Source organism: Heptranchias perlo, chromosome 2, assembly GCF_035084215.1.
Source record: "Heptranchias perlo isolate sHepPer1 chromosome 2, sHepPer1.hap1, whole genome shotgun sequence".
In the NCBI taxonomy this organism is placed as follows: Eukaryota; Metazoa; Chordata; class Chondrichthyes; order Hexanchiformes; family Hexanchidae; genus Heptranchias; species Heptranchias perlo.
Genome location: NC_090326.1, coordinates 65,449,824 through 65,468,636, shown reverse-complemented (window position 1 = coordinate 65,468,636; position 18,813 = coordinate 65,449,824). Strand labels below are relative to the sequence as shown.

At 44.3% G+C, this 18,813-nt stretch overlaps 1 protein-coding gene across 2 annotated transcripts in view; it reads left to right on the top strand.

Annotated features, from left to right (window-relative positions):
* Positions 1-18,813, top strand: part of osbpl3b (oxysterol binding protein-like 3b) — a 226,963-nt gene that overhangs the window by 197,871 nt on the left and 10,279 nt on the right. For both annotated transcript variants that reach the window (XM_068001962.1, XM_068001971.1), the window contains 2 exons: positions 1,927-2,053; positions 13,981-14,103. In XM_068001962.1, the coding sequence (XP_067858063.1) occupies positions 1,927-2,053; positions 13,981-14,103 (250 nt within the window). The remainder of the gene's footprint in view (positions 1-1,926; positions 2,054-13,980; positions 14,104-18,813) is intronic.

Below are 18,813 nucleotides of genomic sequence, written 5' to 3'. Positions count from 1 at the left end.
CTGATTCAATATTTTTTAAGCACTGAATTCCCACTTTGCTGTATCACGTTATTTAATTCAAATTACTGGATAGTTCAAATTTTTAGTGAAAATTACGGCGTTAAATTATCAGGATTAGATTATCTGAAATGTGCCACATTATTGTGAGCCTAAGAGGTGGATGGAATGGGATGAGAATTTTTAAACCATCAGCTCAAAATTTATGTGTGTTGGCACTACAAAACAATAGTCTAATTGTGCTCAAATAATCCCATCTGCTTGCCTAGACTATATGGCAACAAGGAAATAAATTGATGCTCTGTTCACTTGTTATTCAATAAGCTATGCACTGTAACTTTTTGTTATTTCACCAAACCAGCTTTCTTTTTATAACCAGAGCCTGCAGTGAACTTCTGCTACACTATGCTTGTGCCAGAGGTGATTTTGAAAGTCAAGCACTTGAAACCTCCTCTGTCCGTAGCAATATTGAAGAGGCAAACCCTCAGCAAGGTGAAACTAAGAAACGAGGAGAAAATTAGGGCATTTGGATTTTCATGAAAGATTGTTCTTGTGTTCCTGTGCTAAATTTGGCAAGTTGGCATCTCTGCTGTACTTGTAGCAAATGTGTTCAGGACTCTGGGGTTTTGTGATTTCACAGCTGCTGAATCTGAAGCAAAATACCACATTTGTTACAGAAATATTGTTCTGAAGGTTGTGGTCTATAAGAAAATTGATATGCATGATGTCCCATTATGGGTCAGCTTAGTGTGTTGTGAGAAAAAGTTGTGATGTTTTGGATCCTTGTTCTCATTTTTATTTTTGTCCTCAACTATTCTTCTTTACTGCAAACTTTAAGATTATTTAGGTGCACATTACATTTGAATTATTAGCTGAATGGACAGTGGGTTTTTCAAAATTTTTGAAACTGGTTTGTGATGGCAGATGACTGCTGCCAATTCAACCCTGTAGGAGCTGTGGAATAGCAAAATCCTAGGGCCCTGAACACGTGAGCTAAAAGTGTGTTGCAGTAGATTTTCACCGCAGGCTGTGACTTTTTATATATTTTTTTAATGGTCTGATCAGATAGCTAAATAAAGGGATAAAGTAGGTTATTGAATGATAAGTGAGCAGAACACTAAGTTATTGCCATATAAGATGCACAGACTTCTTTCCACCACCTATACTCAAGTATCAGTGCTCCCATGCTTGGTGAAGCGACAACCTTGCTGATACTTGAAACTGCAGGTCTATGAATGTGTCATTGGATTAATGGAGCCGATTTTAGGAAACTAAACTTGGGGAGTCAGTTCCCTGCATTTCTACTGAAGAGTCCATTGGGATGGTTGCCAACTGGAAAGTTGCTCTTTCCAGACAGGATCATTAGGATTAGGCAATCTAAAAGTACCTGTAGCGTATTCAAGCAGCTGTCAACATTCCAAGCTCAGTCAAATCATCCTTTAGTTTTGCCAACACTGCTAAATTTGATGAGTTAATGCCTACAAATTTTTAGTTAGAATCAAACACATTTGTTTTGTTAAAATGTTCCCAGGCATATTTAGAAGGTTTGATGCCTAGTGTACTAGATTTTTCTAAATTAAAAGTTTGCATTGTTAACTAGATCTGTATTGAGTAAACAATTTGGCTAGGGAATTGGATTGGGTGGGAGAAATCAACTCCCTTTTTAAAAAAAACAACCTGAAATAAAGATAGTAGTGGGTTATAGTTGTACAGTGCCCAAAATGAGAGGAAACTTTGGCTGGGGTTTTCCACTTGAAAAATAATTGTACAGTCTATTCTATCTTCATTTAGTGGATTTTTCTGAATATCATTGTTTTAATTTTCTGTAAATCACTGATTTGAGAATCGTCACTTGGGAAGCTTAGATTCTGCATCGGAGAATGTGTGTTACATTGCCACCAAGGTTTATACATTTCTTCCTCTTTCTAGATTCCATGCCGAAAGATTTTGAGCAGTACTATGGTCTCACCAAATTTTCACTAGGATTAAATGAACTGGAAGCTGACGCAAAGTCCTACCTGCCACGCACTGATACAAGATTTAGACCTGATCAAAGGTACGTGTTCAATGAATGTAACTCCTTGGTCAGCTTTGTTCACTTTTCCAACCCTCAATTTTACAACTTTACAACGGTTACCTTGTTGCAAGATAATAATTTTTTTTATTATTATTCGTTCATGGGATGTGGGCGTTGCTGGCAAGGCCAGCATTTATTGCCCATCCCTAATTGCCCTCGAGAAGGTGGTGGTGAGCCGCCTTCTTGAACCGCTGCAGTCCGTGCGGTGAAGGTTCTCCCACAGTGCTGTTAGGTAGGGAGTTCCAGGATTTTGACCCAGCGATGTTGAAGGAACGGTGATATATTTCCAAGTCGGTATGGTGTTTGACTTGGAGGGGAATGTGAAGGTGGTGTTGTTCCCATGTGCCTGCTGCTCTTGTCCTTCCAGGTGGTAGAGGTCACGGGTTTGGGAAGTGCTGTCGAAGAAGATTGGCGAGTTGCTGCAGTGCATCCTGTGGACGGTATACACTGCAGCTATGGTATGCCAGTATTGAAGGGAGTGAATGTTTAGGGTGGTGGATGGGGTGTCAATCAAGCGGGCTGCTTTGTCCTGGATGGTGTCGAGCTTCTTGAGTGTTGTTGAAGCTGCACTCATCCAGGCAAGTGGAGAGTATTCCATCACACTCCTGACTTGTGCCTTGTGGATCGTGGAACAGCTTTGGGGAGTCAGGAGGTGAGTCACTTTCCACAGAATACCCAACCTCTCACCTGCTCTGGTAGCCACAGTATTTATATGGCTGGTCCAGTTAAGTTTTTGGTTAATGGTGACCCCCCAGGATGTTGATGGTGGGGGATTCGGCGATGGTAACGTCGTTGAATGTCATGGGGAAGTGGTTAGACTCTCCCTTGTTGGAGATGGTCATTGCCTGGCACTTGTCTGGCGCGAATGTTACTTGCCACTTATCAGCCCAAGCCTGGATGTTGCCCAGGTCTTGCTGCACGTGGGCACGGACTGCTTCGTTATATGAGGGGTTGTGAATGGAACTGAACACTGTGCAATCATCAGTGAACATCCCCATTTCTGACCATATGATGGAGGGAAGGTCATTGATGAAGCAGCTGACGATGGTTGGGCATAGGACACTGCCCTGAGGAACTCCTGCAGCAGTTTCCTGGGGCTGAGATGATTGGCCTCCAACAACCGCTACCATCTTTTGTGCTAGGTATGACTCCAGCCACTGGAGAGTTTTCACCCGATTCCCATTGACTTCAATTTTACTCGAGCTCCTTGGTGCCACACACGGTCAAATGCTGCTTTGATGTCAAGGGCAGTCACTCTCACCTCACCTCTGGAATTCAGCTCTTTTGTTCACGTTTGGACCAAGGCTGTAATGAGGTCTGGAGCCGAGTGGTCCTTGCAGAACCCAAACTGAGCATCAGTGAGCAGGTTATTGGTAAGTAAGTGCCGCTTGATAGCACTGTCGACGACACTTTCCATCACTTTGCTGATGATTGAGAGTAGACTGATGGGGCGGTAATTGGCCGGATTGGATTTGTCCTGCTTTTTGTGGACTGGTCGTACCTGGGCAATTTTCCACATTGTCGGGTAGATGCCAGTGTTGTAGCTGTACTGGAACAGTATGGATGAGGAAGGCCATTCAGCCCACCTTAGTTCATCAATCCAGAGAGTTTCTAATGCCTACCCCTAATATAGCATCCGACTGTTTCTTAAATGATTCCAGGACTTTTGCCTCCAATACTATGTCTGGAAGTTTATTCCACATGTCTCCAAACCTCTGCCAGTGCCTCCACCATCCCCTCAGGCAGTGCATTCCAGATCCTAACCACTTGCTGCATAAAAAAAGTTTTTCCTCATGTCACCTTTGGTTCTTTTGCCAATCACCTTAAATCTATGTCCTCTGGTCCTTGACCCTTCCGCCAATGGGAACAGTTTCTCTCTATATACTCTGTCTAGACCATTCATGATTTTGAATACTTCTATCAAATCTCCTCGCAACCTTCTCTGTTCCAAGGAGAACAACCCCAGCTTCTCCAGTCTATCCACATAATTAAAGTCCCTCATCCCTGGAATCATTCCAGTAAATCTTTTCTGCACCCTTTCTAAGGCCTTCACATCTTTCCTGAAGTGCGGTGCCCAGAACAGGATACAATACTCCAGTTGTGGCCGAACCAGTGTTTTATAAAGGTTCATCATAACTTCGATTCTTTTGTACTCTATGCCTCTACTTATAAAGCCCAGGATCCCGTATGCTTTTTTAACCACTTTCTCAACCTGCCCTGCCGCCTTCACTGATTTGCACACATATACTCCCAGATCTCTCTGTTCGTGCACCCCTTTTAGAGTTGTGCCCTCTAGTTTATATTGCCTCTCCTCGTTGTTCCTACTGAATATACCACACTGTTTATGCTTTTAAATAGAGCAGCAGGATTGAGCACTGAAATGTTGACCCCAAATTTTTCTCGGGCATTCCGCCAGACTCCCACCATTACCCTTGCAGGGGTCCAGCAGAATGTACGAGAAAAAGGCAGGGACATAGATACGCCGGGTCCTTGCTGAGTCCAAGAGTTCCAAGCGTTACAAGTTCCTTGTATGCCTGCCCTACACATGGCCAATGATGCCAAAGGGACAGAGCCAGAGATAGGGGCAAGGAATACCTACATTGAGACCTCTCATTACCCTGGTTCAGAACAGTCCTGGTGTAACACTGGAGACCAGTATGCCAAGAGAGATGAGGCAAACCAGCTGCAACTGGGCCCCTTGGAGTTGAAGGCAACAGGCCAGGGAAGCAGCCTGGACCCCCAAAGAAGGGAAATTTTTTTAAAAAGTTAATTCTGTTGGCCGCCTCACAGTGAGCTGATGGAGAAGAGGGCAACCCCTCTCTTTCCCCCGATGGTGGACCAGCAGCAGGGTCTAGAGATGCGACCACAGTGGGGGCAGTTGCCTGCTGGCCCCATGCAAATGAACTGACCTTGAAAACTGTGACGGGGTCAGCGCTGGAGGGTACCGGCGGGCGCAATCCCAGTGTAATCGCTGGGCTTGTGGCCTGTGGATTTCTAGCAACAGTCGTTCAGAACCTAGCCTCAGAAGATAAAAGTTCTGAGCATGAGAACATTTTTTTTTGTTTGAATTTGCAATTCAGTTATATTGAATAAGGAGGCTGGAAAACATGGGACCATTAGTCACAGGAGTAGGCCATTCAGCCCCTTGAGCCTCCTCCCATCATTCAGTTATATCATGGCTGATCTGCACCTCAACTTCATTTACCCGCCTTTATTCCCGATCCCTTTTTACTCTTACCTAACGAAAATCTATCTACTGCAACTACAACTTGCATTTATATAGCGCCTTTAACATTGTAAAACGTCCCAAGGCGCTTCACTGAAGCGTTATCGAGCAAAATTTGACACCGAGCCACATAAGGAGGTATTATGACAGGTGACCAAAAGCTTGGTCAAAGAGGTAGATTTTAAGGCATGCCTTAAAGGAAGAGAGAGAGGCGGAGAGTTTAGAGAGGGAATTCCTATCTCTGTCTTGAAAGCTCCAATTGTCCCAGCATCCACAGCCTTTTGGGAGAGAGAGTCCCAGATTTCTACTATCCTTTTTGTGAAAAAGTGCTTCTTGATTTCACTTCTGAATGGCCTAGCTCTAATTTTAAGACTGTATCACCAGAGGAAATAATTTCTCCGTATCTACCCTATCAAATCCTTTTAACATTTTAAAAACCTTGATCTGATCACCCCTCAATCTTCTGTACTAAAGGGAATACAAGCCAAGTTTATGCAACCTGTCCTCATAATATAACACTCTAAGCCCCGGTATCATTCTAGTGAATCTGTTCTGCACCCTCTCCAAGGCCAGTATATCCTCCTTGAGGTGTGGTGCCCAAAACTGAATGCAGTACTCTAAATGGGGTCTGAACAAGGCTCTGTACAACTGAAGCATAACTTCCTCCCCTTTGTATTCCAGCCCTCTTGAGATAAAGGTCAACATTAGGTCAATTGGATCTTTCAAGACAGAGATAGGAATTCCCTCTCAATTCTCCACCACTCTCTCCTCCTTTTTGATTGCTATTTGTACCTGTCTACTAGCTTTTAATTATTGTGTACTTGCACTCCCAAATCTCTCTGCTGCTCTACAATTTCCAGTTTCTCATAATTTAGAAAATACTCTGAATTATCTTTCTTGGGTCGCCTCTTTCTTGGTGGATGACCTCACACATGCTTACGTTGAACTCCATTTGCCATAGTTTTGCTCACTCATTTAATCTATGTCCCTTTGCAATTTCCTGCTACCATCTGCATTACTTACTGTCCCTCCTAACTTAGTGTCATCTGCAAACTTGAATATATTACTCTCTCTATTGCTTCATCCAAGTCATTAATAAATATGGTGAAAAGTTGAGGCCCCAGAACAGATCCCTGGGGACCACCACTTGCCTCATCCCACCAATCAGAGTATGTACCTTTTTATCCCTACTCTCTGTCTCGTACATCCTAACTCATTTCCAGCCCAAGTCAAAAGGCTACCTCCAATTCCATGCACTCTAATTTTTGCTGCTAATATCTTGTGTGGAACCTTATCAAATGCTTTCTGGAAGACCATATACATAACAACCATAGTCACTCCCTTATCTACCTTATTAGAAACCTCAAAAAATTCAACAAGATTAGTCAGATATTACTTAACAAAACCATGCTGGCTCTCTCTGATCAGCTCATATTTGTTTTAGTGCTCAGTCACTATAATCCCTAATGACAGATTCTAGTAGCTTCCCTACAACTGACTTTAAAAAAAACTGTTGAATCATTCTGTACCTCTTGCATGTTTGAACATACCTTTTATGTAGGTGTTGTTTAGAAATACCAGTTGATTACCAGTTCCTTTACATAACTTAATTTGCCTCCACCCATGTTACCAGAGCAACCACACTCATAACAATAAAGTAAGCATTTTGTTTGAGTACCTCCCAAATACACATTCTTCTGTAATTAACTGGTTACATGTAGGCGCCGAATCCCTTTCCTCATCCCACAATTACTATGACTAGTACTGTCTGTAATGTTAGATACGCACAATAGCAAGTTTGATTTGTGACAGCTAAGTGACATGATTGTGTTCAAGTAGATTTTTTTCATTGAAAGTAGAGATCTTTGTGAAAGAATTCCTTCCACTCAGGCAAATCATTGTGATGTGTTGGAATCGAACAAAATAACACAGAAAACATCTCCATAGTAATAATCTACAAGATTGGATCGTGCGGGAGGAGAGATTGGATCGCGCGGGGGCTGGTGGGGGAGGGGGCGCAGGGCAAAGTGAGGAAGGGGAGGAGATCTTTTCAGGTTTGCTTGGGGGGCCGGGGGGAAGCATTCCTGCTCCCCCTGGTCCACAAGCAGTTCTGGAAAAGCATTTACCAGCTGGATCCGGCAGTTCTCACTGCCCTTGAGCTGCCGGGTTTCCGTGCTGGGGGCGTTAAATTCAAATGCCTGACAAAATCTGAGGCATATTAAAATTACCGACCCACCTCTCGAGCGCAGGTTACTCAGCCGTCCCCCAACCCGCCGCAGTTAAACAGGAAGTAAGTGCGTTCGCAGCGGGTTGAGGTTGGGTTTCACATTTTTACCAATTTAACACTTACCCGCTCCCCCCCCGCCAGCCTCAGCCACTGTACCGCCTGTCCTGGGGGGTTAAAATTACTCCCAAAGGCTTTGCGATTACAGCCAGGAGAGTCGAATGAAGAAATTCAGGACGTCAGAAAAACTAAATCCATTCTGTTTGGTTGTTGCCTGCATTCAACTTGAATCTGGCACCGATTCATCAACTCCCTTGAATGCTCTCTTGAGCTAAGCCTGGTATTGTGCAAAATAAATCAAGTGCGAAAGAAACAGTGTAGCACATTTCATTTTTTAAAAGTTCTATGTAGTATCTGGGAGTAAAACCCAGTAAAATACAGCAATTCCTTTAGGGGAGGGAGGAATATATTGGGAAGTAGAACTCAGATGGCAGAGAAGGATTTTTAAAATTTCTCCTCTTGCTTTTCTGTAGTTTAGCTCCACCTACTGAACACTTCAAGGAATAGTTTTAATGAAGTAGCATGTTCAGCCTACAGTGGCAGAAAGAAATTGTGCAAAACTGTTTGTAAACTGAAAGAGGAGGATCAGAAATAATGAAAAACTTCCACAGGGAGCTGTGTATATTATTAGCAATTGATACCAAGTGGAGTTGAGCTGTAGATGTACAGGATTTCACCGTTCCACCATTGTGTATTTTATCACAGTCTGGGACCACAAGAGAAAGTGTACTTTCTCCACAAGAAGGAAAGAAAAGGTGGGGGGGGGGGGGGGTTGGGTGGCAGTATTTTTTTATTCATTCATGGGATGTGAGCGTCGCTGGCGAGGCCGGCATTTATTGCCCATCCCTAATTGCCCTCGAGAAGGTGGTGGTGAGCCGCCTTCTTGAACCGCTGCAGTCCGTGTGGTGACTGTTCTCCCACAGTGCTGTTAGGAAGGGAGTTCCAGGATTTTGACCCAGCGACGATGAAGAAACGGCGATATATTTCCAAGTCAGAATGGTGTGTGACTTGGAGGGGAACGTGCAGGTGGTGTTGTTCCCATGTGCCTGCTGCTCTTGTCCTTCTAGGTGGTAGAGGTCGCGGGTTTTGGAGGTGCTGTCGAAGAAACCTTGGCGAGTCGCTGCAGTGCATCCTGTGGATGGTGCACACTGCAGCCACTGTGCGCCGATGGTGAAGGGAGTGAATGTTTCGGTTGGTGGATGGGGTGCCAATCAAGCGGGCTGCTTTATCTTGGATAGTGTCGAGCTTCTTGAGTGTTGTTGGAGCTGAACTCATCCAGGCAAGTGGAGAGTATTCCATCACACTCCTGACTTGTGCCTTGTAGATGGTGGAAAGGCTTTGGGGAGTCAGAAGGTGAGTGACTCGCTGCAGAATACCCACCCTCTGACCTGCTCTTGTAGCCACAGTATTTATATGGCTGGTCCAGTTAAGTTTCTGGTCAATGGTGACCCCCAGGATGTTGATGGTGGGGGATTTGGCGATGGTAATGCCGTTGAATGTCAAGGGGAGGTGGTCATTGCCCGGCACTTGTCTGGCGCGAATGTTACTTGCCACTTATCAGCCCAAGCCTGGATGTTGTCCAGGTCTTGCTGCATGCGGGCTCGGACTGCTTCATTATCTGAGGGGTTGCAAATGGAACAGAACACTATGCAATCATCAGCGAACATCCCCATTTCTGACCTTATGATGGAGGGAAGGTCATTGATGAAGCAGCTGAAGATGGTTGGGCCTAGGACACTGCCCAATATCAAAGAGAATATTGCAGTACTGCAGAGAGAAGATTTCCTGGAGGGGTCAAGGACAGAATCTATTTAGTTAGAGTTAAGAAATAAAAGAGGTGCCATTAAACTACTGGGTGTATTCTATAGGCCATCAACTAGTGGGAAGGATATAGAGGAGCAAATTTGCAGGGAAATTATTGAGAGGTACAAAAGCTATAGAGTCATGATAACTGGGGACTTCAATCCTAATATAGACTGGGATAACAATAATAATCTAAGGGGCAAAGAGTGGGTGGAATTTTTGAAATGTGTCCAGGATAACTTTCTTAACCAGTAAGTTTCCAGCCCAATGAGGAAGGAGGCATTGCTGGATTTGGTTCTAGGGAATGAGGCGGGCCAAGTGGAGCAAGTATCAGTGGGGGAGCATTTAGGGAGCAGTGATCATTGTATCATAAGGTTTAGAATAGCTATGGAAAAGTACACGGACCACTCTAAAGTAAAAATACTCAATCGGAGGAGGGCCAATTTCAATGGTATGAGAACAGATCTGGCCCGGGTAAATTGAAATCAAAGATTGGTAGGCAAAACTGCAACTGAATTTAAAGAGGAGATGGTTCGGGTACAGTCTAGGCACATTCCCACGAGGCAGAAAGGTAGGGCAACTAAAGCCAGAGCTCCCTGGATGACAAAAGAGATGGTGAGTAAGATGAAACAGAAAAATGGGCATTTGACAGATGTCAGGTTGATAATACAAGTGAGAACCAGGCTGAAAATAGAAACTTCAGAGGGGAAGTGAAAAAGGAAATAAGAGGGGCAAAGAGAGAGTATAAGAATAGACTGGCGGCCAACATAAAAGGGAATCCAAAAGTCGTCTTCAGGCAAGTAAACAGTAAACAGGTAGTAAGAGGAGGGGCGGGGCTGATTGGGGACCATAAAGGAGATCTACACATGGAGGCAGAGGAGATGGCCGAGGTACTAAATGAATACTTTGCATCTGTCTTTACCAAGGAAGAAGATGCTGCCACAGTCTCAGTAAAGGAAGATATAGTTGAGATACTGGATGGACTAAAAATTGATTTAAAAAAGAGGTACTAGAAGGGCTAGCTGTACTTAAAGTAGATAAATCACCCAGTCCGATGGGATGCATCCTAGGTTGCTGAAGGAAGTACAAGTGGAAATTGCGGAGGTACTGGCCATTATTATCCAAACATCCGTGGATACGGGGGTGGTGCCAGAGGACTGGAGAATTGCAAACGTTACACCCTTGTTCACAAAAGTGTGTAAGCATAAACCTAGCAACTATAGTTTAACCTCAGTGGTGGGGAAACTTTTAGAAACGACAATCCAGGACAGAATTAACAGCCACTTGGACAAGTGTGGATTGATTAGGGAAAGCCAGCACGGATTTGTTAAAGGCAAATCGCGTTTAACTAACCTGATAGAGTTTTTTGATGAGGTAACAGGGGAGGGTAGATGAGGGCAATGCAGTTGATGTGGTGTATATGGACTTTCAGAAAGTGTTTGATAAAGTGCCACCTAGTAGGCTTATCATCAAGATTGCGGCCCATGGAATAAAGGGGGCAGTAGCAACATGGATACAGAATTGGCTAAGGGACAGGAAACAGAGTAGAGGTGAACGGTTGTTTTTCGGACTGGAGGGAGGTGTACAGTGGTGTTCCCCAGGGATCGGTGCTGGGACCACTGCTTTTCTTGATATATATTAATGATTTGGACTTGGGTGTACAGGGCACAATATCAAAATTTGCAGATGACACAAAACTTGGAAGGGTGGTAAACAGTGAGGATAGCGATAGACTTCAAGAGGAAATAGACAGGCTGGAGGCATGGGCGAACATGTGGCAGATGAAATTTAATGCAGAAAAATGCGAAGTGATACATTTCGGTAGGAAGAACGAGGAGAGGCAATATAAACTAGAGGGCACAATTCTAAAAGGGGTACAGGAACAGAGAGATTTGGAGGTATATGTACACAAATCATTGAAGGTGGCAGGGCAGGTTGAGAAAGCAGTTAAAAAAGCATACGGGATCCTGGGCTTTATAAATAGAATCTTAGAATGCAAAAGTATGGAAGTCATGATAAACCTTTATAAAACACTGGTTCGACAACAACTGGAGTATTGTGTCCAGTTCTGGGCACTGCACTTTAGGAAGGATGTGAAGGCTTTAGAGAGAGTGCAGAAGAGATTTACTAGAATGATTCCAGGGATGAGGGACTTTAGTTACGTGGATAGACTGGAGAAGCTGGGGTTGTCCTCCTTGGAACAGAGATGGTTGCGAGGAGATTTGATAGAGGTATTCAAAATCATGAAGGGTCTAGACAGAGTAGATAGAGAGAAACTGTTCCCATAGGTGGAAGGGTCAAGAACCAGAGGACATAGATTTAAGGTGATTGGCAAAAGAACCAAAAGTTACATGCGGAAAAACTTTTTTACACAGCGAGTGGTTGGGATCTGGAATGCACTGCCCGAGGGGGTGTTGGAGGCAGATCCAATCATGACCTTCAAAAGGAAACTGGATTATTACTTGAAAGGAAAATATTTGCAGGGCTACGGGGATAGGGTGGGGTAGTGGGACTAGCTGGATTGTTCTTGCATAGAACCAGCACGGATTCGATGGACCGAATAGCCTCCTTCCGTGCTGTAACCTTTCTATGATTCTAACTCTTGATTCTATATTTGATTTGGATTCTGAGGCTCCTTTGGCTGTCGGGCCAGTGGGATGGTGATGATGGGATAGTAACATTGGGTCGAGAGATTGTTGGGTGTCGGAGTACTGGCACGAGAGTCCAGTGGGTGTGGCTAGGATGTGGTGCAATTGGTAGGGAAGTCACTGAGATCAGGGAGGGGAATGATGTCGGAGCACCATAGAAAGTGATGTGCAGATCTGGGCTGTAAGCCTTTTATAAATTTTCCCCCATACCCCAATTGTAGCAGTATCCCAGCAGTGAGCTGGGAAGTCTGTTTTAGTTATCTGGAGCAGATAGTTCACTTATACGGTAATTGCCAACTGTACTTTAATTCAAACACTGTTCCCAGTTCAGTGCCATTAAAGCTGTTGGACATCAGCTTGCTGCTCCGTGCCTCAGGAACATGGCAAAATGCCATTTGTACTCGCAGGAAAGGGAACTAGTGTTCAGCCAAGGGGCAGCAGCAAGAGATGGGGCTCAATTTTCAAAGTGAAAAACGTGTGGGGGGGGACATTGAAAATTGCTACCATTTCAGACCCACCTCCAACCTGCCCATTTCCAGTTTTCACGGGGGCAGGAAGAAGGCCGGTCAACCAACCCGCTCCCAGGAGGCAGGTTAGGCCTTAAAACCTTTCGAGGAGGCTTCGGGCCTCCATTTTTCTGGACTTCCCGATTTCAACCCCTCACGACTCCTTGCCAACCTATGCCCACACTCGCCCCCCCCCCCCCCCCCCCCAAATCCATACAAAGGCTTACCTGCGGACTTACCTGAACATGTCCTCTCCCTGGCTGGTCTCCCGTCCATTAGTACAGGTTTCCCGGACGTCCTTCCGTCAAAATCGTAAGGACGTCCGGGAAACCTGTACTAATGGGTTTCTGAACCTCAATTTGACTCCCCTCGCCCTCTTCCCTGCTCGGTTTTGAAATTGAGCCCGTGGGGTCAGGAAGTCGCAGGTGCACCAGGGAGGGTGGGATTAGAGTTTTCACCATTTCTGGGAGTTTCTGATTTGCCTTGTAAAAGGTACAACTTCTGTTCACCCCTTACAAGGTAAATGACTGGCTGGGGGCAGGGCCACAGGTGGGGACGCCCTCAGCCGGAAGTTCTTGCGCCTGCTCTAGCATAGTACTGGCAGCAGATATGCCCAGCGAGTTGAGGCATACCGGCCTCCACAAGGGCACATGTGGGTCCTACCAGTGGAGTCAGCCCCGGCATGTGGCCTGGAACCCTGAAGAGGCACCAATTTTAAAATATATATAAATAAACAAATTCCTGAATCAACCTCTTGCTCGGGAGCCAAGCGGACCAGTGCTGGAGCAAATATCCCCCACTCCTCCTTCAACTCCCCTAAAGGGCGGGTGAGTGACCGTTTGCTAGAGATGTGCCCAAAGTCTTTGCCACAATTGATATTCTTGCTACTTTTCCTCATTTTGAGGCAGTGGAAGCACAACAAAAGGATAATGCGTCAAGAATATGCAAAACCTTCCTCAGAAAATGGTAGAGTTTTATTACAAAATTATATTTGAGGAGTAATGTGACTCAAAAAAGACCAAGATTTTTGCTGCTTCGTATTCAAGTAATAGTTCCAGTTCTTTCGAATCAGGTCTTTAAAAGGTCTGAAAAAGGTCTCATATCCCCATTAATTTTTACTCTTTATGTAGGGGAACGAAATGGCTCAAGTGTCACAAAAATGATCGTTAATACACCTTGGAGAGAATTAGTGATGAATGTTGAAGTGCTTAAAAACATTTTATAGGAACATTTTGTCTCACTAATAAAATCAAAGGAATTACAACACAGAAGGAGGCTCCTGTCCCAATACAGCTCTTTACAGTAATTTAACCCTTGGTCACAAATCCACAAAAAGGTCAATTAAATTATGTTCTTTTTATTGTACGTTGTGTTGTACTTTCTCGATCCATGTTTTAGTTCCAAACTTTTTCTAAACATTTATTTAAATGTTACTTCAGACACCTGGAAGACGGTAACATAGAGGCTGCAGAATCCCAAAAAGAACGAATTGAACAACTTCAAAGAGAAAGGAGGAGAATTCTTGAAGAAAATAATGTGACTCATCAACCTCGATTTTTTAGGTATGTTAGCCATTTTGGGTGAGTTTGCATCATAAATTAGATTGATACCATTTGTCAATTTATCTTTAGTACTAACTACAGAACACATTTTCACAGGATTTACTTGAAATAAATTTTGAACTGGATGTCCACATTGGGTTATCTTTGAAATGTATATAAATGAGGTTGTGGTTTCTGTGAAATTAGGAAGAATATAGTAGTTTGACTTTTGGTTGGTAACTACAAAATACACTGCATAATTCCTAGTCTTCACCATTACGCAGAAGGAACTCATTCAGGATATAGAAAAATGTGATGTGGAACATCTGGTTTATTCTGAGTGGGAATACCTCATAATACAGGTGACAATGGATTTCTCATTTCATAGGGGTAAATTGAGTATTCCACTTCTGTTCATTATTGTCCATTGCTTTTAACAACGTGTGTATGGATAAATTTGTCAAATTTTAATTGCAATCAAATTTTGAAAAGATTATTAAAATCATGCTCATTTGGGTAGAAATCTCATGCCACATAAGTGTGTTGGTTAAAATACCACAGAGCACAGTTTCAACCCAACTGGGCCACGATGAGCTGTCCTTTCTTCAGTCTCGGCCTATTGCCAAATTAAAAATTTGAACAGTAAAATGAAACATTTATGAGGTGGCTTTATTACCAAGTACTGCTATCATAAACAATTCATTGAAGTGATATCAATATTTCACTCCAGGGATCCAAATTATTTGATTGTACTAAAATTTGTCATTAACGATTGTATGGAAAGGAAGTTGCTTTTGCCATTTCAATTCTGCATAGTAAATAGTACTACCTTTGTAAAGCATGTGAACATGGAAAATTTATGGTACTAGTCTGAAAGCAGTAGTTTTGGTTATCGTGATGTAGTTTGTGAAATTTTATATTGCATCTTTAATCAGATTTGTTAAAATATCTCTTGCATACTTAGTTTTTAAAAAAAAAAAAAAATTTTTTCATTCTCAGGATGTGGCGGATGCGGCAGATGCTGGCGAGGCCACATTTATTGCCCCTTCCCAGTTGCCCTGTGAAGGTGGTGGTGGACTTCGAACTCACTGCCGTCTTCCTCTACCAACATCCTGGGGGTTTCCGCAAACCCTTGTGGTTAATGGTGTTATATAGAGAACTCCAGGATTTTGCCCCAGCATCAATAAAGGAATGGCAATATATGTCCAAGTTAGGATGATGCGTAACTTGGAGATGATATGTTTCCATGATGTTGCTACTCATACTTCTTGGTAGAGGTTGTGGGGCTGCAAGCTGCTGCAGCACATCCGGTAGATGAGTGCAGCTCCAACAACACTCAAGAAGCTCGACACCATCCAGGACAAAGTATACCGCTTGATTGGCACCCCATCCACCACCCTAAACATTCACTCCCTTCACCACCGGCACACTGTGGCTGCAGTGTGTACCATCCACAGGATGCACTGCAGCAACTCGTGAAGGCTTCTTCGACAGCACCTCCCAAACCCGCGACCTCTACCACCTAGAAGGACAAGAGCAGCAGGCAGATGGGAACAACACCACCTGCATGTTCCCCTCCAAGTCACACACCATCCCGACTTGGAAATATATCGCCGTTCCTTCATCGTCACTCGGTCAAAATCCTGGAACTCCCTTCCTAACAGCAGTGTGGGAGAACCTTCACCAGAAGGACTGCAGTGGTTCAAGAAGGCGGCTCACCACCACCTTCTCAAGGGCAATTAGGGATGGGCAATAAATGCCGGCCTCGCCAGCGACGTCCACATCCCATGAACGAATTTTTTAAAAAGATAGAGTACACCAGCCACAATGCAGCAGTGGTGGAAGGGTGGATATTCAATTTGGTATTGATCAACTGGGCCGGGTCATGGGTGGTGTCGAGCATCTTGGGTGTTGCAGCAGCATCCATTTAGGAGAATGGTGAGTACTCCATCATGCTCCTAACTTGAGCCTTGTAGATGGTGAGCGGCATTGAGGGATCAAGAGGTAAGCTACTCGTCACAAGGAGTACTCAGCCTCTGCCTTGCTCTTGTAGCTACGGTATTGATATGGCCAGTCGAATAAAGCTTCTGGTCAACAGTGACCCCAGGATGCTGGTAGAGGAAGATGGTAATAGTCATGGTGTTGAAGATCAGGGAGAGGTGGCTGAGCCTTTTCTTGTTGGAGATGGTCATTGCGTGTAACTTACGTGACATGAATGCTGCTAGCCACTTGTCAACCCAAGCCTGGATGTTGTCGAAGTCCTACTGTAGGCTGTCATGGGCTGTTTTATTTACTGAGGAGTTGTGCATGGAGCTGAACACTGTAGAATCATTAGTGAACGGCCCCACTCCTGACATTATGAGAGAGAGGTCATTGATGAGGCAGCTGAAGATGATTTGGGCTAAGGATGCTGCCCTGAGGAATTCCAGCAACAATGTACTTGGGCTGCATTGATTGGCCTGTGACAGTCACAGCCATCTTCCTATTATACCAGGTATAACTCCACCTTGGCTGAGGATGAAATGGGCATGTTTATGGAACCTTCCCCTGTTAGTTTACCATTCTTGACTAGATGTGGTAGGGTACAGAGCTTTGCTCTAATCCTTTTGGTGTTTGGAACACTTAGTTATCTTAAACCTGTTTTTTGGTGCAGCCGGCCTTGTGTTATAACTTCACTAGGTTGGTGCTTCATACCAAGATATGCCTGGTGCTGTTCCTGGCATGCCCTTCTACACTCCCCATTGAACCAGGATTGATCTCCCAGCTTGATGGTGATGGAGGAGTGAAGAACATTTTGTAAGTGGCTACAGTTAAATAAATATCAGGTAGTTTGTTTTAAAATGTTTTTGATCAATCCATTTGTTATAGTTGGATTTGTTAAGGGAATGTCGTGTCTGACTAACTTAATTGGATTTTTTGAAGAGCTAACAATGAGGGTCGATGAGGGTATCACGTTTGATGTAGTCTACATGGATTTTAGCACGGCTTTTGACAAGGTCCTACGTGGCAGACTGGTCAGAAAAGTACAAGCCCATGGGATTCAAGGGAAAATGGCAAGTTGGATCCAAAATTGGCTCAGTGACAGGAAGCAAAGGGTAATGGTCGACAGGTGTTTTTGTGACTGGAAGGCTGTTTCCAGTGGGGTTCCACAGGGTTCACTACTAGGTCCCTTGTTTTTTGTGGTAAATATTAATGATTTGGACCTAAATGTAAGGGGCACGATTAAGAAGTTTGCAGATGATACAAAAATTGACCATGTGGTTGGTAGTGAGGAGGAAAGCTGTAGACTGCAGGAAAATATCAATGGACTGGTCAGGTGGGCAGAAAAGTGACAAATGGAATTCAATCCAGAGAAGTGTGAGGTAATGCATTTGGGGAGGGCATCAAGGCAAGGGAATACACAATAAATGAGAGGATACTGAGAAGAGTAGAGGAACAGAGGGACTTTGGAGTGCATGTCCACAGATCCCTAAAGGTAGCAGGACACATAGAAAAGGTGGTTAAGAAGGCATACGGGATACTTTCCTTTATTAGCCAAGGCATAGAATATAAGAGCAGGGAGGACGCTAGAACTGTATAAAACACTAGTTCGGCCACAACTTGAGTACTGCATACAGTTCTGGTCACCACACTACACGAAAGATGTGATTGCACTAGAGAGGGTACAGAGGAGATTTACAAGAATGTTGCCAGGACTGGAGAATTTTAGCTATGAGGAAGGATTGGATAGGCTGGGGTTGTTTTCATGGAATTTAATTTAATTGACTTATATAAAATTATGAATGGCCTAGATAGAGTGGATAGAAAGGACCTATTTCCCTTAGCAGAGGGGTCAGTGACCAGGTGGCATAGATTTAAAGTAATTGGTAGAAGGATTAGAGGGGAGCTGAGGAGAATTTTTTTCACCCAGAGGATGGTAGGGATCTGGAACTCACTGCCTGAAGGGGTAGTAGAGGCAGAAACTCTCAACTCATTTAAAAAGTGCTTGGATGTGTACTTGAAGTGCCGTAAGCTACAGGGCTATGGACCAAATGCTGGAAAGTAGGATTAAGCTGGATTGCTCTTTCTTAGCCGGCATGAGCACATTGGGCCGAATGGCCTCCTTCTGTGCTGTAACTTTCTATGATTCTAGTAACCCTGTCCTACTTTGAACAGCGCTAGTGCCACGATGGTGGGTGTCGTCACAGTGAAGATGAAACATTGGGGTAAATTTTAACCCTCAAGAATGGGTGGGTTGGGGACAGGTGGGGAATAAAATCCTCCATTTTCAGGCCGGGTCCACATCCCGGCTCCAACACGCTGACTTCTGGGTTTAACCCAGGCAGGTTTGTCTGTGTGTGGAGAGCAGGCGCCAGGAAGTCCCGCCTCCACTTAAAGCTGGCGGGCCAATACCTAAAAGGGCAATGAACCTCATTGAGATACTTGAGGTACTTAATATTTTGTGTATTGGAATAATAAAATAAATTTAGCCTTACCTGTTCGGGCTTCCCATCGCCTCTGAATCAAGTTAGATGAAATCAGGCGGGAAGGGCCGGATCCATGAGGTGAGTGCCTTTATTGCAATGCTTGTGAGCCCGGAGGAGCAGGAGTGCTTCATCCAGACCCAACAAGCTCACCTGGCTGACAGAACCCCTGTGCAATTGGCTGCTCCCCCCCCCCGCCCCCCCAACGTGGACCACCAGCTACCTCCGACTCTTCACCCGACCACCAGCGACCTCCGATCTTCTCCCC